The sequence below is a fragment of the Fundulus heteroclitus genome, chromosome 21, assembly GCF_011125445.2.
Source record: "Fundulus heteroclitus isolate FHET01 chromosome 21, MU-UCD_Fhet_4.1, whole genome shotgun sequence".
Classification (NCBI taxonomy): Eukaryota; Metazoa; Chordata; class Actinopteri; order Cyprinodontiformes; family Fundulidae; genus Fundulus; species Fundulus heteroclitus.
The window spans coordinates 7,998,116-8,019,955 of NC_046381.1; the positions used below are offsets into that span (position 1 = coordinate 7,998,116).

General features: G+C 36.6%; 1 protein-coding gene and 2 long non-coding RNA genes across 4 annotated transcripts; all 3 read right to left on the reverse strand.

Moving 5' to 3' along the window:
* Window positions 1–1,927: 1,927 nt before the first annotated feature.
* On the reverse strand, window positions 1,928–11,469 carry LOC105933010. Of its 2 annotated transcripts, XM_012872373.3 has the most exons (10): window positions 11,354–11,469; window positions 10,709–10,765; window positions 6,656–6,688; window positions 5,755–5,784; window positions 5,545–5,610; window positions 3,795–3,827; window positions 3,633–3,641; window positions 3,177–3,227; window positions 2,172–2,249; window positions 1,928–2,053 (listed from the first exon to the last, which is right to left on the reverse strand). In XM_012872373.3, exons 1-9 carry the CDS (start codon window positions 11,405–11,407, stop codon window positions 2,184–2,186), a joined length of 399 nt encoding a protein of 132 aa, XP_012727827.2. In that variant the 5' UTR covers window positions 11,408–11,469; the 3' UTR covers window positions 1,928–2,053; window positions 2,172–2,183. The 2 variants fall into 2 exon arrangements, with proteins under 2 accessions (XP_012727827.2, XP_021177210.2); XM_021321535.2 differs by lacking the exons at window positions 3,633–3,641; window positions 3,795–3,827.
* A 1,303-nt stretch (window positions 11,470–12,772) lies between these two features.
* LOC118556734 lies at window positions 12,773–14,509 on the reverse strand. The gene is made up of 2 exons (XR_004927315.1): window positions 12,995–14,509; window positions 12,773–12,895 (listed from the first exon to the last, which is right to left on the reverse strand). It is a non-coding gene; the product is annotated as an uncharacterized LOC118556734 (long non-coding RNA).
* A 6,039-nt stretch (window positions 14,510–20,548) lies between these two features.
* LOC105933027 lies at window positions 20,549–21,706 on the reverse strand. The gene is made up of 3 exons (XR_004927316.1): window positions 21,587–21,706; window positions 21,052–21,102; window positions 20,549–20,686 (listed from the first exon to the last, which is right to left on the reverse strand). It is a non-coding gene; the product is annotated as an uncharacterized LOC105933027 (long non-coding RNA).
* Window positions 21,707–21,840: the final 134 nt, after the last annotated feature.

A 21,840-nucleotide genomic window follows, 5' to 3' on the forward strand; every position in this document is an offset into this window, starting at 1 on the left:
TNTCCTTCTTCTGCTAGAGGTGTATTTTGTGCAGTGGCTAAAAAGAGGAACTGGAGGAGGAGGTGGGAGTAAATAAGGTGATGTTTCTGGACAATCAATCTGGACCTGGAATGGGTCTGCTGCACCTCTGAGTGAGTAAACTGATTTCAACTCTGTTTGTTTTTCCAAAGCAGAATCTAAAGCTATTTACTATTTTGTATTTGATTTATTATCCCTACATGTATCATGCAGTACATGAAATAAAAGGAAAAGTGCAAAATTAGATGGACAAGGGCTTAAGAGTAAACAAGGAAAGGGAATTACAACAGTACATCAATGGAGAGGAGGTAAAATAAAAAGTGTATATTTGAACAGCAAACAGGCCTCAGTCAGAGGCAACAGGACTTTCGCTCAGTTCTTTCTGAAAATGTATCAACATCTATCCAGCGGTCTTTGTCAATTCTGGTGGCTCGCACTCGAGCAACCTGTAGTTGGTGCACTGCTGTTTTTACGGACATGAAGGCCCATTCTCAGTCAGATGCAAATCAATGACCCACTGCCCTGGGTCGTTAGAAGATATAACTTGGTGTGAGTGGAATACTTGGTCACCTGAAACGTGACGAGATGCCGATGTAATCTTTTTGGAATATGTTGGAGAACTGAGCTGTTAACACTGGGGAGTTGGAAGCACAGTCCTCCCTCTCTGTTTAGTGATGGCTTTTCTTTTGACCAAGATGGCTTCTTTCACCCCTATTTCAAACTATCTGTTCTCCCTTTGGACAAGATTTGGACATCATTGTCATCAAAAGAGTGCTCTGTGTTCTTGAGGTGCAAGTGGACTGCTGAATCTTGCCCTGAGCTGTTGGCCCTCCTGTGCCGTGCCATGCGTTTATGTTTTATGTTGTTTAGTTTCTCCGATGTAGGAGTCTGAACAGTCCTCGCTGCATTGGACCACATGCACAACGGCACTCAGCTGTGGTTTGGATGTTCTGTCTTTGGGATGAACTACAACACCCAAACCACAGCTGAGCGGCGTTTGTATGGCCCTAAGAAGCCTCCTCAATTGGCAGCCGTGGTGGATATTAACTGCTTCTACAATACTAGTACAAGTAAGGCCCAGATGTTTGCTGCCTAGTGGTAGAATAAAAAACTAGGCTATACCAAATCACCCCTTTCTTTGTTTGCTTGCAAAATACTTTTTTAAATTCTGGATGGGTTATGGTTGTTGTTCTATATAAATTGAGAAGCAGCAAGCACATTCATCTTAAAGCTATAGTTGCTAATCCTGCTCAGAAACACCTTTTTGGCATACTGGGTAAATTCATCCTTCCATCCTGAAAGTAGTAAATACATCATGTATACAGAAAAGGGAGGTTTCTCTGTGGGAGCTGCAGGCCTGTAAAAACTCTAACCATTCTCTGCCGAGCAGTCTGAAGGGCATGGATTTATCAAAGTTTTATTCTTGCTCTCAGCCATAGACATTATAACTCACCCCCCTTTGTCCCTCACCATACCTATTGGTTGTCCCACATGCCAGTCATTCTGACACGTTCACGTAACATCAGTGTCCGGGCTCTTTGTTTCTGAGTTTCCGCTTGCTGGCTGCGCACTTCTAGTGTTTATGTATACAGCTAGCTTAGCAGCTAGGTTTGCGGTTAGCTTAGTGGCTAGGTTAGCCGTTCATTGTAGCTCTGCTGCTCCACTGTATACTTTGAACATGACTGAGCGTTGCAAGAACTGATGATTAAAGTTACAATTTAAGCCTTTTATTATAAAAGCTTTTTTTTTGTTATGTGGACCAGACACAATTTGTATCACATCTAAACTAAACTGAGACTAAACTAAATATGAATAACAACTATAGATTTGCACATTTATACTGATGCATTCCAAGCCATTTCTGAAGGACTTACCGTGTATGTAAACAAATGAAACCCTTCTCACATAATAGATTTTCAAAGTTTTATTCACAGATGAACATAACTTTAGCAGTAATTTGTTGAAGGTAGGAACATAGACAGTCCCTCCCCCCCATGGATCCGTAGTTACATGTCTTCCTTTGTTTAGCATTTGCCTGCAGACATGAGATTCAAAAATTAAGAAAATGCGATGCTCCTAACCTCACCTACTTTTATAGTTTTCAACATTGTGTTTTATACTGGCATACAGATGTGCTGCAGGGCAAACGGTACCTGGTCCACATTTCACTTTGTTGGCAATGAAAAATGGTCAAATGAATGCTGGTCATCCGGAGGAGGTTTCCCTCGGTTCTGGAATATTAAATAAATCAATAGTCAATCTAGATTTGTGGCATTCTATGAGATATTGATAAAAGTGATGATATTTTTTCAGATCAAAACCCTGAAGGTGATTTACAATTAAAAACAGGCCAAAAAACACAGCCGATAAAAACATAAAACAAAACAGCATACGTCATAAAGCATAAAGATGTATTTCAGAAGGAGGGGCCTTTTGAACCACTAGTCCATCATCATTACTGACATGCTACTTCAACCACTCACATCGAAACCTAAAACATCGTTTCCACTAACAAAAGCTTCTATTAAAGAATCAATATTTGGTAGATTGTACAACACTGATTAGATAGCATCATCAATGTTACTGGGTGACCAGATATTTCTAATGAAAATGTGGGACATCTCTGATTTTGCTAATTGGGCACATGGGCGCACTAACACCCTTTCAATATACATTTGTAGGAATCTGGGAAAGGGAGCCAAGTTTAATTAAGGATCACTGCTTAATTGCTGAGATGTATTGTTGAACAAACCAAGTTTGAACCCAAAGAACGAAATAAACTCGCAGCATTAGATGCTACGAGTCTATGCTAGCTTAACATGACGTTCAAACAATAAGGAATATTTAAATCCTATGTTTAAACCGTCAAATTAAATTTATCTGTATTCTCATTATCTGTAAACAAAACCTGTTGGTCTATGTTCAGCTTTAAAATTCAAGCATTTTTGGGAGCTTCCTGGTGGTTTGAGGGCCCAAAGCAGAGGCTTGGTTTGCTTATGGCCTTTAGCCTGCTCTGATCATGACAGTCCAGTCGAAAAAACACATTGAAATAAATTTGAAGATTTTACTTTTAATTGGCAAGAAGAATAAAGTAATGATGGTTATACTGGTGGAATTGGTGACAAAAAAAAAATCAAAAATCTAACTTTTTAACCTACCATTTGTTGTTGTTGATCAGCTTCAGGTGGAGCTGCACTTCGTTTCTGGACCTGAAATTGCATCAAATAGTACTTTAATTGAAAAAAATGATGCGGTGTTTTGTCAAAGCCTAATTGAGCGTAAGATGTAAGATCAGGACAAGAAAATCTTTTTTAAAAAGTGGTATGGATAGCCTGGAGAGTAAACACCACTTAAAAATATTATCAAAAATCTGTCTTTTTTAACAAAGAGATGAAGACTAGTTGATGTTCTTTATACATTGCTGCATGTAGAAAGGTTTATTTTGCTGAATTCCATTATTAAAATCCAACTTTCATGTAGCCTTAAAAAATTTGTTGGACTTTTTTCTTTTTTGACATATCAGTTTGAAGTACTGATACATATCTCCTACACACAGCAATGTTTTTAAGTTGGTTATGCAGGATTCTCATCTTTCTTTTACATGTGATTGTTACCTTTGAGACCTATGGCGGATTTTCATTTAGAGTCCAGCCCCCGTTCCATGGAAAGGTGCAGAAAAACACATAATTTAACAACTTGTTGCTTAATTGATTGCAATTTTTGCAGAAATGTCAACATGATAATGTTATTCATTGCTTTATAAAAGTCAAATTTACCTTAATAATCGTCTGTTTACTTTGTTCTGGCATCTGAAACAGAAAATGACCCTTTTTTCATTAAAGTATTTGACAAGCTACAGAAAGTCCGAAGACCTAAATATACTCCAGAAGGACATAAGCATTTGTTCTCTCTCTCAGGGCTGCAGGAACAAAATAAAGCCGTTCTGCAGCTGCGTCTTGACGCATCGTCTGGGAAAAACCTTTTTTTTTTTTGTTTGGTTTCTAACAGATGGTTTTCTATAAAAACTCTGTTTTTGCTGATCTTATACTGGCCTTTATTCATGCAAAACCTAAAGTGTTTTTTTTTCTTGCAATGACCTTGTGATAATCCCTGTCTGCACATATATTTTATTTATTGTTTTATAAATTTAATACTTCTAAATTCATTTACTTCTGTTTTTAGAACTTAGAATTAAAACATGTTTTTTCCAAAAAAAAAACGTAATATGTTTGACGAAAGTTGAGAAATAATTTTTGGGAAGATTTCCACAAAAACTACATTAAGAGCACTTTTTGTGAAACCCATGATGGAAATAAAAACTGTCTGTGTAGATTAATGGTTCTGGTGAAGGAATTTGGAAAACCTTTAGTTGAAACAACCCTAAGAATGAAAATTTTAAAATATGAACTGCAGAGAGAATAAACAACAACAGGGGTCTGCAACCTGCGGCTCCACAGCCACAAGTGGCTCTTTTGACCTTCCACAATATCACTTAATAACGTTTGCTAAAAATGATAAAGAACCAAGTAATTTCTTAAATGTATAGTGATTTATAATAATATATGCAAGTTTTGGCAGTTTGTACATTTCCAGAAAAGAACACAATAAAAATACCAGTAATATTCTTTCAGATCTATTTTCCTATCACAAGTTTGGAAATGTTTTATTTTTTTAAATAAACATAAATTTCTACTAATATAAACATCCTATAGAACGTATGCATCCCCTTTTGGCAAATATTTTCTGTTTTTCTTTATTTTAAAACCTAAAAGTAGAAATAAATTGATATTTCTTTAAAAATAAGAACACCTTTCCTAGATTAGATAATTATCAAAAAATATAAAACTCTAAACAAGGTTCATTTAGCTTGACTGATGAAGAAATGGCTCTTTGGATTGGAAAGGTTGCAGACCCTGGAACTGGAATATGGCTGAAATAAAACGTGAGAAATATTGATAACAGTGAGATTCAGTTTTCCTATTTGCCCCCTAAGAAGCTCCACTTTGGTTCAATGTCCATCCAAAAAGCCCTTCCTCGCAGTGGTTTTTAGGGAAGATTTTTTCATAAATTTGATTCTCATCCGTTTAGCTAAAGGATGAAGAACCTGCTTGATAAGAAATTAACAGCTCAAGATGAAGCATGGCTTATTAAAGGATAAATACTGAGAAAATATTTTTACATTAAGTAAAACATTTTCAGTTTGATGGGTCTTAGGCTTTTTGCACAAGGTCTGCAGAGCAGCAATATTAAACTTATGATTTAAAAAATGCATGTAAATGCATGTCTTGGTGATCACTGAAAATTATTTTGAGGCTTTTTTCCTAAAAGAATCTCACTGGTTATGATTTTTTTAATGGAAAAAAAAGTTTTTTAATTGGGAACATTTTGATAGTCATGGTAGTGGTTTGATGGTCAGTAAAGCACAGCAGAATTTTGAAAATGTATGGTGCATCATATTTGTTATTTGCCACTGTGACTGCACCAGACAAGGATTACGACATTTATTCCTCTCATATGACTTCTTACCTCTTTTTCATCAGGTTTTAGGGGAAAGGTAGCATTGCTGTCATTGGCACTCAGAGTTCCGTTCCGCTGACAGGTAAACAAAGAAAAAAACACCATAATAACGTGGGGCTCCTCATATGTGTGTCCTCCTGTTCTTGGGTCTCCCCAAACATATCCAGAATATTAACATCTTAATGTTATTAATTTATATAAAAAAGGAAGTCTACATACAGTTCCATTGACGTCTTTGTCTTTTGTCACCTAAAAAAGGAGAATATTTCTTTGAGCTCTTATTTCAACAAATATCCACATTACATTAAGTTTAACTACATTCTTGCTGATGTTGTTGGGGGTCATGAAACATAGCAGAGAAAAAACAGGGAGAATTACTACAGACAGGCAATTTATAGACATGTCCCTTTACTCGATCTTTGTTTTAAAAAAATAGACTTTACAGTTTGAACACTACACCTTTTCCAGAAGCAATTTCATCTGACAATCTTTGAGATTGTTTTAAGGTTTATTTACCAAATACCGCACTAAAAACCTAATAAAGATTGTTTTTAGGGCAAACCTCAGGTACTTTATGTAGGGAAGTGCAACAACATTTTCCCTCTTGGCTAAGAGCTTGGAGATTGCCACACACTGTTCGTGTGTTTGCTTTAAATGTAACAACTTAAACTGAAGTCTCAGGCTCAATAAAAAAAAAAACCTCTTACACAAAGTTTTGTTTGCGCTCCGCTTAGTGTGGTTACTGCAGGAGAGGCTGCTACAAACAGGGCCATCCCCTACTTACTGCTGTGAAAAGGGAGACTGGGTTATGTGTTTACAATAGAATTCCTAAAATGCAAGATAACATCCTGTATTTTAGTTGGTTTAGGGGAGGGGACCAGAAGGGGCTCACCCAGGGCACCTTTCATCAGAGAACCATGACTGCTTTGTAGTGTTTTAGTTTATGAACTATGAGCACAGATTAATTTCGATTCAACCAGTGATCTGAACTCATAAGAAGTTCTTGTCCTGGACGACACCGACCCATATTTACACACGTAATGTGGCCTGGTCGCTGATTCCTATTTAAAAAAAATAATAATTACATTTAAACATTAGACATTTTATTAAGTTTACCTACATTATTGCTTGTGTTGTTGGTTTCTGTTGGCATCTAAAAGGGAGGGAAGAGGAAAAAGAGGACAGAAACTTTAGACTGGCAGTATATACGCATTTACCCTTACTCAGCTTTGCACTTTAAACAAAGCAGCAGCGTAATCAATATCAGTCAACATTGCATTTTTACATTTTACAAGAACAACTCTTTCTCAGAAATGGTCCCAGCTCTCCTTTTTTAGGTAATACAGGTTAATTTACATATTTTTAAATAAAAACTGGATAAAAGTTTTATAATAAACAACAGAACTTGACCAGCTGTCCTTAAATCTTGTTTTGTAAGCAATAAACAAAAGAAGGAAACATGCAGAAAGGAGCAACATTTCCCCACTTAAGCAAGAGCTTGGAGCCTCTGCCTTTTTTGTTAATAATAACAAATAACAGGAAAAAATTGTCTGTCTGAGCAGGAAATCATGGAAAACATGCTTTGCATAATGTTAAAGATACTTTTGAAGAGAGATCGGAAACTTAAGTCCATATCGGCAGATCAAAGATTTGCAATAACAGAGTTTGGAAATCGGCTGTGACACAGAGGCAGGTATGATGTTCTGCTTTACTTCCTTTTTTTTAAGTCCCTTCTTCCTTTTCTTGTATCCACCTTCCTTCATTAAGTCCTTTACTCACCCATCCTTCTTTCCGTCTATCTTTCATTCTGTTCCTTCTCCATCCTTTCCTTCTATCCTTCCTTGTTACCTTTGTTCCCTCTCTTACCCCTTTTGTCCTACCTTCCTTCCTTCTGTTCTTCCTTCCTCCTTTGTGCATTTCCTCCAGTATCTGTCTTTCCTTCTTTCCTTACTTTTTTATTAATGTATTCTTTTTCTTTCTTACCTTCTCTCCTCCCTCCCTCGTTCATTAGTTCTTTTCTCCCCCCTCTCTTGATTTCTTCTTCCCTCCCTTCTTCCTTCCTACCTTCCCTTCCTTCTTTCTCCCTCCCTCCTTCCATCCTCCCCTCGTTCTTCTTTCCTTCCCTCTGTTCCTCCATTCTTCCTTCCCTCCTAACCTCTGCCCTGCCTCCCTCATTCCTTCGTACGTCCTTTTCTTCCTTCCTTTCTATCCTTCCTTCCCTCCTTTTTCCGTGCTTTCCACTATCCCTCCTTTCTTCCCTCCTTATTCCTTCCTTCCTCTATCCCTAGTAGCTCTGAAAATGTGTTTTTTAGTTGTTATAATATTCTTTATATACAACATTCTTCAAATATTAGAATTAGGTAGTAATCTCTCAGTCTTTGGTTTGCGCCCATCTATCCTATCAGGAAGTAGTTAAACTGCAGCAGGGACGCGGCCCCTTTAAAAGTGGCGTAGAACGTCCTCGCGCGTGCGTCGGAGTCCAGCCAGCTGTATGGTCGCACGCGGACGCAGGTGGAAGCTAACGGAATTCTAACGGTTATATCGGGAATTTTACTGATGGAAAGTTACAGCAACAAGCGCCATGAATCCTCAACCTAAGAGCGGATATGTGTATCTGATTCACTCAGCTATCCGCTAGTTATGTGAGTTCATTTAGAAGCATGTGGCACATTTATCAGTGTGATAAGCGATAAACAAAATACAAGACAAGTCTCAAACATCATGGGTAAAAATGTTTATATCTGCGGTAACAGGTATTGAAGCCCTAGATATCAACTAATTACCCAGCAAGGAAGGCACCAGGTGGAAGTTTACCCTCATCCTCAACGGAGGAAACACCTGAGCTACGGTTACAGGTAAGTGGCCAGGAAGTGCAAACTGTGAACCCCAAAAAGTATTTTATTCCTCCCCTAATTCCACATCTTGATAGTAGATTACATCCAGTTTAACAGTTTGCTTTTTCTCTTTAAAGAACACAACTAAAATGAACTAGAACAACACTCTGGAATGATATTTCAGTTTAATATCTGTAAACTAAACACATGTTTAGACATTTTATGCCTAACGCTTGTCAGCTGTGGGTCCATTGAGACTTTCAATTGCCGTTGACTAAAAACCTTAAAGTGTCTTCTAGAAAGCTGAAGGTGATTAAAGATGTTAAGTTTAAGGATCACTTTAAAAGCTAAAGCATACTGCTAAATCAACTAAGCAATGCCTTTGTGACATGAAAATTAGTTGTCTGTTTTGGAACTGTCTGGCCAAAGTCCTGACAAGTCACTCAAAATAATTCTCAGTGGAAGAAAACACAAGTCCTGTGCATCTTACTGTTAATGCATTTCAATAGTTTAACAAAATGTTACTTTCCCAATTTAGTTTACTGTTGGTAAAACATGAAAAATGCCTCTGGATTTGGATTTTTCTCTAGGAAGGTTGAAGGTGGCTCATCAACCCCAAGTTTTGTGTCCAAAATGGTTACAGCTATAAACAACCTATCGGCACTAGTGATTTGTTTCTAAATAATCTGGGGACACATATACCGGTTTAAACTATGTATTTGTGAACATGTTTTTTTTATTGTGTTTTTGAACACAGAAAATGGAGAGAGGTATTGCTATCAGCTTGTATTGCTGATAATAGATGATAGATTGAACCAAAACAATTTAAAAATTCCAATTATTTGCCGTCTTGCTACAGATCGAATGTGTTGTCGTTTCTAGCTCCTATTAAAACGCAGCAATAGCTCAGCAATCACATAGCTGAAGTAGGAGTCCAGTCTTCAACATCCACCACAATTAAGAGGATCCATCTATACATCAATTATCTATATCTGTGCAGGGGGGTGGTGGTGCCTATCTCCAGTTGGTCATTGGGTGAGAGGTGGCATTCACCCTGAACAGGTCGCCAGTCCATCACAGGGAAACACAGAACCAACAACCATGCCCACACACTCCTAAGGGTAATTTAGAGAGACCAGGTAACCTAACAGTCTTGTTTTTGGACTGTGGAAGGACACCAGAGTACAATCAAGAGGATAAATAGTTCCAATACTTCTACCCCCACCTACTGCCCACCCAACACAATCATACAAACATGTGCGGTCGATTACATACAGCCTCAATTTCCCTGTAAAGATTTCTCTGACGAAAGTCAAATTTAACACATGAAACATGTAGAGAGGGAGAATAGGTTTAATGTGTCATGTGTCCCTTTTTAGCTTTCATTTTCTGAGATTTTGGACTGTTTGAGAGGTGTTGCTTTCAGATCAGTTGAACTCTTAACTTAATCCAGAGCAGATACTTGGTTATACTGAGCAAGCAACTTTTAACGTAGTAATCCTCTAATCCTGAGTAATAAGACAGAGCATTGTTCTGTAGAATAATATTAACATTTTTGAAAACAATGCAAACACATTGCACAAGGGGACATCTGAACAGTTTTCATCTTATCAAAGATGAGCAGAGACCACAAAATAGTATTTTTTTCCACTCTGGATGGTATCATGTTAGATCTGAACAGTTGATCAAGTTGCAGCCTAAAGGATAACTCACCCCCAAAGCAACTATTTTTGCCAATAAACTGCTTACATGGTTGTCTTACAGTACTTTCTACCTATCTTGGACATTATTTTGACAAATTAGTGCATATTTATAGAAATCCTGCCCTCCTAGGGTTAAACGGCGATCTTGCACTTAATTTCAAATCCGTATTGCAATTGCTTCAAAAGGTTTTGTGATGTAATTTGGAGAAACTGAAGTAAATAGCTCTGGCAATGTAGGGATATGGCAAGACGGCTTCGGATGATGCTCAGTCAGCGCCTTGATCTCAAACTGATGAGACTCTGGCCAACTGGGTTCCACAAAGCCTCCCTCAACCTACGTAGACGAGGGGGGGTGAAAATCCTCCACCTTAAAAGGCTGAACCGTGGTGTAACTACCAGCGTAACTCTGCTCACTCTCCATGATGGTAAATCTAGCTAGCTGCTGCTTTCCCCCAACACAGACCCTCCACTCCCTTTCCCGCGTATTCCCTAACCCACTTTGATGGAATATTTCAAATTTGTCTGGAGGTGGGGTTATTATTTTACATGGGGTTGAGTTACACTTTACGTTACCTAAAGAAAACTTTAGAGACTCAACATTTTAACAGTAAAATATAGTTATGACGATCTACCCACAGGCAAGCGGATCGTCTCGTTCTTCCCCTGCAGCGCAAGACAGCTACCTCGTGGCCCCTGAAAAGGTATTAAAATATAATACAGGTTAGTTCAGGTATATATTCAATTTTGATATTTAATACCAATATTGTAATGTGTAAACAGGGTTTTGTTTTTCAAATGAGGTACTTTTTAAGAAGCATATTTACAATTTGATTTGAAATGTTCAGTTTAGCTTTTAAATAATATATTGAAAAGTCAAGAAAAACAATCCTCCGACATTGGTTAATGTGTTTGGGCAAACTGAATAAAAGAGCTTTAATCTTTAATATTCAGATCCTGAATCTGAATAATGGAAGGTTCCAAAATAATTGTTACCCCCAAAATCAGTGGAAGTATTTTTTTGTAAAAATTACTTACATTATTTATTCTATAAGCATTCAGTTACATACTCTTGATTACAGTTAGATTTTACATTACAATCTAAATGGAGATTTAATTTAGCAATATCACATAATTTGTACATATTTCTTGCTGCCACAGCAAATCCAGATAAATTCTTATACATAATAACGAAGAAAACAGACATCCTAACAAAATCAGAATTAATTTAGGTACTTGAAATATTCAAGTTAAACAATAAAACCATTCAGCGGGTTTACTTACAAATGGGCAACTCGCAATGCACCCAAAGAGACAGAGGAATATAAGTCCTCTCATGTTGAAAATTCACTGTCCCGTCTCCTTCTACATCTGCTTCAGACTATCAGTGTAGGGAGGTTAAACTAAATCAAAGCTTTTGCTTCAGAACAAAGTCCAATTTGTTTTTATCGATTTGTTTTCTATAGTTCAAACATTTTTGCCTGAATAAACAAAACTCATGCCTTTGATGGCAGATCAAACTAAAACAGTGTTTGACTTAGAGCTGCTCCTATTCATCTATGTAATCCAATGTAACTGAAGACATTTAGTACAAAAATGAGTTGAGATCGATATTGTAATGTTTTTTTTTTTTCATTGCTCCTCAATTTTTACTATTCTGCATAAAACTCTTGAAGTTATACCTATTTTTCTTTTAATTGCTGTGTGTGCTGAAAGACCTTCCCTGCAGTCTGTAGCAGGCCATGAGTGTGTGCTTCGAACAGAGTTCAACTCCAGTCATTGGTTGTTTTCCTCGTGTTGTGCAATTAGGATTTGTTGATTGTTAATCCTAATTAATGATAATTATTTGCTCAAAATCCCCATAGATGTGATGATCAATAGACAGTTTTCCAAAAAGAACGACATGAAGAAGAGCCTTCAGACAGTAATCACCTTGCACCAAATAAGCACCAGCATTCTTCAGATGTGTGAATTTAGTAACTATTTCACATCACAGTCAACATTAATGTGGCAATAAGCGTTCCACCCACACAATATTCAGTAAACTGCTAAAGAATGAAATAACAGAATAAATTACAAAATTGATGAATTGATAACTGATGAGCAGACAGAGAAATGATGAATTATGAAGCTAAACAGTTAAAGAGAGTTGGGCAAAGATGATGAACACAGTGGTCTATCTTCTGAATACATAAAGATCCCAAAAGGTGTGCTATGAAGTTCTGCTTTAGGTCCAACTCTGTTTTCAATTTATGTACAGAGAAATGGTACTGATGGTTGTAAACATTTTTATTGGATGTTGTCAATAATGAAGCATTACTGTTCATAACAGGGTATAAATCTCTCATTCCTCATTGTACTCTATATTTCTGGGTCACATTGCCATCATTGTCAATCTTTAGACCCGTGTTGGTACATTTTGGTCTATAAAGCTGTCCTTGGACTGTTCCCACTCTGTTTATCCTCCTACATGACTCAGATAGCCCAGCTACTGACTTTAGGACTTTATCTCCTTCAGTGCTCTGTTACGATCAGAACTTGTAAAAAAGTAATTTTCTTACCGTGCCCCGCCAATTGGCCCTCGCTATAGCAGAATATGATATTATCCCTGTGATTCCTCTGGGGAAATTTTTATGCCACCGCATTCCCGCAATTTCTGAAGGACTTATGTATGTAAACAAATGAAACTCTTCTCACACAATAGACTTTCAAACTTTTATTTACAGACGAACATAACATCAGCAGTAATGTCTTCAAGCTAGGAACATGGACAGTTTTGTTCCCCCCATGGAGCTGTAGTCACATCTTCCTTTGTTTAGCACTTGTCTGCAGAAATAAGATTAAAACATTAAGTAAAATGCAATGCTTCTAACCACACCTACTTTTATAGTTTTCAACATGTAATTGTGTTTTATACTGGCATACAGATGTGCTGCTGGGCAAACAGTAGCTGGTCCACATTTCACTTTGCTGGTCAAATCAATGCTGGTCGTCCGGAGGAAGTTTCCCTCGGTTTTGGAATATTAAATAAATCAATAGTCAATGCAGATTTGTGGCATTCCATCAGATATTAATAAAAATGCATGGTGATAAAGTATATCGAAGAAGTAAGTAAACTTTTTATCACTTTTTTTTACAGATCAAAAACCACGAAGTGCTTTATAATTAAAAACAGGCATAAAAACACAGCTGATAAAAACACAATACATAACTGTATACATCATACAGCATAGAACAAGCTAAAAGCGTGGGGCGGTTTTGAAGTCTAATGGAAAATAATTTATGATTTAATAACAAGGAATTCAGACCAAGGCATTGCAGTTCCACTTTATATAGACCACAACTGAAGGATCTAAACGTGAAGAGAAAGAACTTCAAAGAATGACGTGTCCCATTTAAAGTTGGGAAAATGTGCTATCTCTGTTTAGTGCTGGTTAAGTCTTGCAGCAGCATTTTGAGCTGAATGGAAGCGATGAAGATCTTTCATTTTGAAACATGTAAAAATACGGTTATAGTAGCCAACTAAGATGAAATTAAAGCACGACAACTCATCTCTAATTCTCCCTTTGACACCAGAGTCCTTGAAGCTTAAAATACTTCTCAGCTGAAAAGAAAAAAATGGAGCCAGTTTCTGATTAATCCATGACAACAACGCTCCAATTACATGAAAGAATAGTATTTAATGCCAAGGTTTCTTGGTTTTGGTTTGATAGAAGAAGCCAATACACCAGTTATCCTGATCTCAGGGGAAATAATTAAGGTTTTGTATCCCGTCAGCGTTCACTAGTAAGCAGTTGTCACAGATCCACCCAATGCAGTCAGTTTTAGCCAATAGATTGTATGGCTGGGAATGCATAACACTGCCTCCCCACTTGCAGCCTAGCTTCTTCTGGACTTTAAAAATATATTTAAGAACAGTCTATTGTGTGTGGTATAGTGATAATACTGCACTACTTGATGTACTTAAAGATGTTTGTAATTATTTTAAGTCTCCTTTTGAGTAAAAGTTATTAGATCTTTGTAGGGGTTTTTTACTTCAAAATTAAGATAAATGCAGACCCTGATTTATAAAATGAGAAATATTATTTGTTGAACGTAATTTTTTATTTTAGGGTAACTTTTAGATTAAAACCACCTGTGCTTCCAGGCTGGATTTGCTCCATTCTTGGATTATAGTAGGAGGGGCCACATAAAATCCTTTCAGTGGGCCACGAATGGCCCCCAGGATGCTCTCTAGACACTCCTGCTTTATGGAAAGCTGTAATCATATCCACAACCTTCAAAGACAAACTCTTTCCACTGAGCCATAGGCGCCCTATCAGCTGTTTTGTATATTGCTCTAAAAATAATCCAACTCATGCCCATTGGACTAGTGCTAACTATGCCCTTAATAAAGGCACGGGGGGATGCTACTTCTGATGGATATTTTAGTTAAAACCTATTCACAGTGACAAGGGCTGGCCCAAGGTACACTAAAAGTGTTCAATATAGATTTGTAGGGAGCCACATTCAATCAAGGATAACTGGTTAATTGCTGATGTATTTGTAAACAAACCAAGTTTGAACCCAAAGAATGAAATAAACTGGTAGCATCAAAGTTTTTGCCAGTTTAACATAGTTTTTAAACAATGAGGAACATTCTTTGCACTTTTACAAAGTAAGCTTGCCAACCCCTTTAAATCTTAAATTATTAAACAATTTGGAATTCTATGATTAAATCATCAAATTAAATGTATTTGTATTGTCAGAATATTCATTTCTAAAATTGGAATTTTAAAAAAATTCAAGCATTTTTGGGAGCTCCCTGGTGGTTTGAGGGCCCAAAGCAATGTCTTGGTTAGCTTATGCCTTTGCCTTTGGACAGTCCAGTCGAAAAAAACAACAACATATTGGCAAGAACGATAAATTGATAATGGTCAAACCAGTGGAATTGGTAGGTTAAAAATCAAGCTACCATTTGTTGTTGATCAACTTCAGGTGGAGCTGCACTTCGTTTCTGGACCTGAAATTGCATCAAATAGTACTTTAATTGAAAGAAAATGCATGATGCGGTGTTTCGTGAAAGCCTAATTGGGTAAAAGCTGCCATTAGGGCAAGAAAATCTTTTTTAAAAAAGCTGTATGGCGAGCCTGGAGAATAAACACCACTTAAAAATATTATCAAAAAATGTGTCTTTTTTAACATAAAGAGATGAAGAGCAGTTAATGTTCTTTATACATTGCTGCATGTACAAAGGTTTATTTTGCTGAATTTCTTTATTAAAATCTAACTTTCATGTAGACTAAAGCGTTTTTTCCCTGATTACCTTGCAATGATCTCTATCTGTACGTGTAATTTAATTTGTTTTATACATTTTATACGTCAAAATTGTTTTACTGCTGTTTTAAAAACATTTAAATTAAAACATGTTTTGTCATTGGTTTGTTAAACCTTAATAATTTGACAAAAGTTGAGAAATAATTTTTAGAAAAAATTTCAATAACAAAACAGCCCTGCTGCCACACCTGTGTTAATGGAGCAATCACTGAAACAATGTTAGCTGGTCCTTTTTAAGGCAGGGCTGCAATGACGTTGAAATGTGTTTTGGGGGATAAAGTTCATTTTCTAGGCAAGTATTGACTTTGCAATTAATTGCTGTTACACTGATCACTCTTTATAACATTCTGGAGTATATGCAAATTGCCGTTATAAAAACTGAAGCAGTAGACTTTGTAAATATTAACATGTATGTATATGTGAACATGTTTTTATTATGTTATTGCTATCAGCTAGTATTGCTGATAATAGATGATAGATTAAACCAAAACAATTTAAAAATCCAGCAGACATCTTAACAAAATCAGAATTAATTTAGGCACTTATATTCAAGTTTACTTACGGGTTTACTTACAAATGGACAAAAACTTGCAATGCACTCAAAGAGACAGAGGAATATGAATCTTGTCATGTTCAAAATTCACTGTCCTGTCTACTTCTACTGCTGCTATCAGTGTAGGGAGGTTAAATTAGTTTAAGCTTTTTGCTTCTGAACAAAGTCCAACTCGTTCTTTATCCTATTGATTTTTGTGTTCTGCAAGTCAAACATGTTCAAGGTTCAAGGTATCTTTATTGTCCCCATAGGACAATTTGTTTTACAGCTGGCAGTAGCAGGAAAGCATTTAAACAACAATCACTCAGACAAACTCAGTCCCACGCTTTTAGCAGAGGGTACCTACGGCCTGAAGGTAGAAGCAGGATTTTACCAGCCAATGGGTGGTTCTCATCCCCAAGGATGGAGCACACCTTGCTAAGAGTTCTGAGCTGGTAAATGGCAGAGAGGTCATTCATGTTTTCCCTGAATAAAACTATAAAACCATCATACTAAAAAAGTTACTTAGAGCTTCTCTTATTCTTCTATGTAATTGAAGACGTTTAGTACAAAAATTTGTTGATCAATATGTTAATATTTTTTTTGTTTTTCTTGTATTTGATCCTTATTCTTTTACTATTCTACATAAAACTCTTAAAGTTATACCTATTTCTCTTTTAATTGCTGTGTGTGCTGAAAGACCATCCCTGCAGTCTGTAGCAGGCCATGAGTGTGTGCTTCGAACAGAGTTCAACTCCAGTCATTGGTTGTTTTCCTCGTGTTGTGCAATTAGGATTTGTTGATTGTTTATCCTAATTAATGATTGATAATTATTTGCTCAAAATCACCATAGATGTAATTATTAATAGACAGTTTACCAAAAAGGAGGATATGAACAACAGCCTTCAGACAGCAATCACCTTGCACAAAATAACATAACCATTCTTTATGAATTTAGTCACTACTTCACGTCACAAAAAAAACATGAATGAGCCAAATAACGCTCCACTTACACATTATACTACCACTGAAGAATAAAACAGCATAAAATCCAAAGTTTACTGATGAGCAGACGGAGAAATTATGAATAATGAATCTAAACAGTTAAAGACAATTGGGCAAAGATGATGAACACAGTGGTCTGTCTTCTGAATACATAAACATCCTAAAAGGTGCTTTAGGTCCAACTCTGTTTTCAATTTTTGTAGAGAAATGGTACTGATGGTTGTAAACATTTTTATGCCGAAGACACTGTTTACTGGCATGCAAAAAGCTGTTACTGCTGTGCTTAAGCAGGGTTTCTGCGGATCCTTAAAAAGTCTTAAAAAGCATTTAATTCTTCAGTATAAAATCTACATCTTAATTGGTATTAAAATGTCTTAAATCATTCATAGGTCTTAAATTTGTTGCCACGTCATAAATAGGATTTTGTTTTTGTAATCCATATCAAACATTAAAATAACTGAAACAATTATTTTATTTTTTTTTATTTACCGAACGGCTCACTGTACCCTTTATCAGTTCTGTCCCAATAGCGAAACCAATAAAAACAATGTTGTGGCCAGGACTTTGGGGAGATTCGCCACGTTTTATCTGGACAACATGGGGAAGTCTAAATTCAACGAAAATTGGCTATCCAGCCAAGAGTTTTCTGCATGGCTAAAACTAGTACCAGGAAATGTATATGAGGCACGGTGTATTTTGTGCAAGAAATCATTCAAGCTCGGCACGACGGGAATCAAGGCAGTGGAGTCACACATGCAAAGGGTGAAACACAAAGTGTCCAAATCGAGTTACCCAGAAATATCAGGTATTTCTCAGTTCTGTTCCACCCTCGTCTCTTCAATGCCTCCTCAGCCATCTCCAACATCGACAGTGATGTCGGAGATGGCTGTGAGATGGCAACAAATCTTTGGTGGTACGAAAGCAGAGGTATTGTGGATTTTGAACACGGTGACAAAGTGACGAGAGAATGGCTGGCACGGTGATGGCACAACTTATCACCAAATCAAACACGCTAAGAAAGCGATATAAAGACAAAATGGCAAAGTTGCAACAGGTGGAGGAGAAACTGAAGAAAGCCTGCAGTACCATGCCATAGCTGCCAAAAGGAGTTAGCACTGATTATGTTGTTGTTTTTAAAACTGATTTATTGTTAACTTCACTAGGGAACAAAACAAAGTTCATGAATTCAGTTCAATAGTTGTTAAAAAATATATCTGCCATTTATGTGCTTTTAGTTTTCTTCGTGTATGGAAAGTTTTTCAAAATTTGAAACACGACCAGAAACTATTCAATTCAATTCAATTCAATTTTATTTATATAGCGCCAAATCATGAAACATGTCATCTCAAGGCACTTTACAAATGGTTTATGTTAAAATAAACATTTGGGTAATGTTGTCGCAAGCAGTTTTTTTTATCTTGTGTTTATTATGAAGTCCGTGTTAACTTTTTATTTCAAGTGGCATTAAAAAGTCTTGAATTTAACTTGCCTTATGCTGTAGGAACCGTGTCTGCAGTCTGCTTTTGACTTTATTCATGCTGATTTTCTTCATCTGAGACTGGTCCTATAAATGACAGAGGTCATGCTGTCTGCTAACAAAAGACTTTCACAGTCTCTTCATAAACCAGAACAGACCCTTCTAGAACTCCCGGTGATGACTACACAAGGAAAGATTATTCATAAGATTAAGAAAATTATTGATAGCCCTGAGCATACTCTTTATTAGACTGTATCAGAGCAACAACAGAAGCTACATTTACATCCACAAAATTTCACAATCGGATTAAAATGTATTTGGATTAAATAACGATCGTACCATAGGCACTCAATCAATTAATCTGATCATGATGTGTGTGTATATGCACCTGGCTTTATTCAGAATAGAACCACTCTGATCAAATTCCCTTTAAAAAAACACAAAGTACTTCCATCTTTGCTAAACAACACAAAATAGTAAACAAAGCAGTAGAATATGAGTTGGTGTCTTCCGAGCGCCAAGGCCGGACTTGCACAATGTTTTAATTACGGCTTAAATGTAACAGAATAAGCAACAATTTTGAGCTTTTTTCGAACAGAAAGGTTGTATCAGGAGCCCCGACAGTTTTACTTTAACAACGTATTTCCGCCACTCGACAATGTGGAAGGAAATATGTCTTCTGGAGGCTTCTCCAGATCTGCTGTAAGCAAGACCGCTACAGGAGATCCTTCCTGCCTGCAGCCATCACCATCTGCAACAACTCGCTGAAGAAAGCCCTGCGAGTTACACCAGCATTTATAGGTAGAGCTGCCAATTTTTTCCGACCATTTCCTCAAGTTTTTTGAATGACTGCGTGTGCAAGATCGTCTTACCTCGCTCTTCTTCTCCTCAGGGGGATCGCGTGAAAAAATCTCCCAAATCCACTCTGGTCTTATTTCTTTCTACTGAGACTGGCCTCTACTGGCCTCTGTTTTGTGTTTGGAGTACTTTCTGTGTTTGCAACGCATTTATGTACTTGCAGTGCGTTTGCACCTTTCGGCCATTGTAAAAACTAATTTCCCTATATGGGGATGCAAATATTTTATCTTATCTACATATTAATAATTGTATGTTTGTTAAAGAAGGTTATGGGGTCATTTCCTCCACTGTTTAGGTGGTGGATCAGCCAGTCAGTTCGCTCTGTTTCCACCTTCTTCCCTGCTTCAGACACTCTGAGACTCGCTAAAAATCCTCCTTACTACTCTTAACATTTGTTCACTTTAAGATCTCTCTTATGGCTTAAGATGTTTTGTGAAAAACTTATCTTACTGAGGTAAAATCCATGGTTGAGGCTTTCAGACCGCCCTTCGGAGAGATGACCATTACTTCCTCATTTCTGGTGAGTTAATCTTGATCCTTGTAGGTTAGACCGTTTGTTGTTTTAAGATGATTGGTTGACATCATAGATTATCATTAATGAACATTACCAGATAGTTTGCTGAGAAATGGGGCTCAGACTCTCCATACGAGTGAGCTCTTATAAATGTCAGAAATCTGTCGCTCTCTCACTTCTCATTGCAGGTATTCCAACAGACAAATATTTTCACCTTAATTGCTCCTTTCAAGGTGTTAAGATGTTGTATATGAGCATTAAAGCCATCATGTAGGAAAAAACTAAGATGGTGAATAGGTGAATTCAATATTTTAAACTTTATTGTTGTTTTAACAGTGTTACAATACTGAAAAATATATTTAAATTATGTACAGTGATAAAAATGAAAGCATAATTATTAGAATTGTTCACCATCTGACAAATTTACCATTACGCTGAAAAGAAATCCTGGCGAGAACCCTGAGGTTGAATAGTGGCAGCTCCATGGTTGGATTTGTCCTCTGAGATTAAATATTTTCATCTAAATTTTAAATCTGTAGGACAAATATTAGTGTAGTTGACTTTTATCAAAACTAAATTTTACAAATATGTTTGACATCTAGATGAGACGTCTTGAGAAACGTTCTTTTTCTTTCTGTATCAATATTTTACTGAACGACAAATTTTATTATTTTTACCAAAACAGTTTAACCTTTGATTTGGACCTTTTTTTTTGTCACACCCATGCCTTATACCCGTTGGCATGAACTTTTGCAATGCATTTAAAACAAATAAATCCTGTTTCACAAGAGATGTTTATATTTTATTTTGTGATGATTGCATCATCTACAGAGTCTAGATTTGTGGTCTAGTTTGTGTTCCTGGACATGTTTCCATGAGACCTCAGCTGTGCATCTTCCATTACTTCTGCTATTTCTGCAACAGAAAATAAGGATACTTGCTCATTTACGATCAAAGAGATTTTAACAGTCATTTCCTTTTCTGAGATATAAATGACAGCTGGGGAAACGGTTCCTTCTGATGAGTAACTTGGAGGATTCTTTAGTGGATACTAGATGTTATTGGGCTAATTTAGATGGAGCCTTAAACATGGTTACATAACTCTACAGTCAACTCTTTCTCAGTCTCTACATAAAACACGAGTCACACAGCATACAGTAAGGCTAATCCAAAACAGTCAGGGATAGCTATGTAAATAGTCTAGAGCTGTTCATTGTTTGGCTCCTACATTCTGAAGTTGATGAAAAATCACTTTATTCTGTCATTTTCTTTTCACCTACCTCTTCTGTTTCTCATTTGCTTCTTTCAGTCTGAGCATCTCCTTCATTGGTCTGAAATTGCAATAGATGCGGTATCACTTAACGTTTAAAACTGATATAGATGCCATTAGACATTATATCACAGTCAGTAGCCTATAACCATATGCTGTATCCCACAACTGATCCTTACAATTTAGGGATATAAAAATAAAGTACAGAAACTGTGAAAGTCTTGAGGCATCTTTTATTTATATTATCCGTGTCTTTATATTTTTCTTCCCTAAAGCTAGGCTTGGACGGCATTCCTAAATGATGGTCAGAGTTTCTGACCAAATTCAGTTTAGGTCCAGCTCATCTTTTAACCTCAGTTTCCATTTTATGTTGACAAAAAACATGAAAACAGGATTTATTCACTCCTGACAGTTTCCAAGACTCAGATACCGCTCTCAAATACTAGATTAATATATTTTCTATAATTTAATATACTTCTCATTTAATTCCTCATGTTTATAGCTTGCCAAAGTATATAATTAAGAGACAGAAACTTGTTTCCTACCTGGATGTCATTTTCCTCTGCTTCAAAACCAGGACCCTTTAGAGCAGGGGTGTCAAACTCATTTTGGTTGAGGGGCCGCATACAGCTTAATCTGATCTCAAGAGGGCCACACGAGTAAACTCATTGCAAGATTAAATAGAACTAATAAAAGTGGACTTGTTGTTAATTTTTATATTAAATGAATTTCACTTTTACACAATATATTATGAATAACAGCGTTTTTAAGAAAAGTATGTGCAATTTCAACAATACTT

What these genes read in the sequence shown, in the direction of transcription:
- LOC105933010 (XM_012872373.3), bottom strand. Translation starts at nt 11,407, where the DNA reads ATGAGAGGACTTATATTCCTCTGTCTCTTTGGGTGCATTGCGAGTTGC. An exon ending in CCAACAACACAAGCAATAAT is followed by an intron (nt 5,785 to 6,655) that starts GTAGGTAAACTT and finishes CTCCTTTTTTAG; the next exon opens with GTGACAAAAGACAAAGACGT. An exon ending in ACAAAGACGTCAATGGAACT is followed by an intron (nt 5,611 to 5,754) that starts GTATGTAGACTT and finishes TTTACCTGTCAG; the next exon opens with CGGAACGGAACTCTGAGTGC.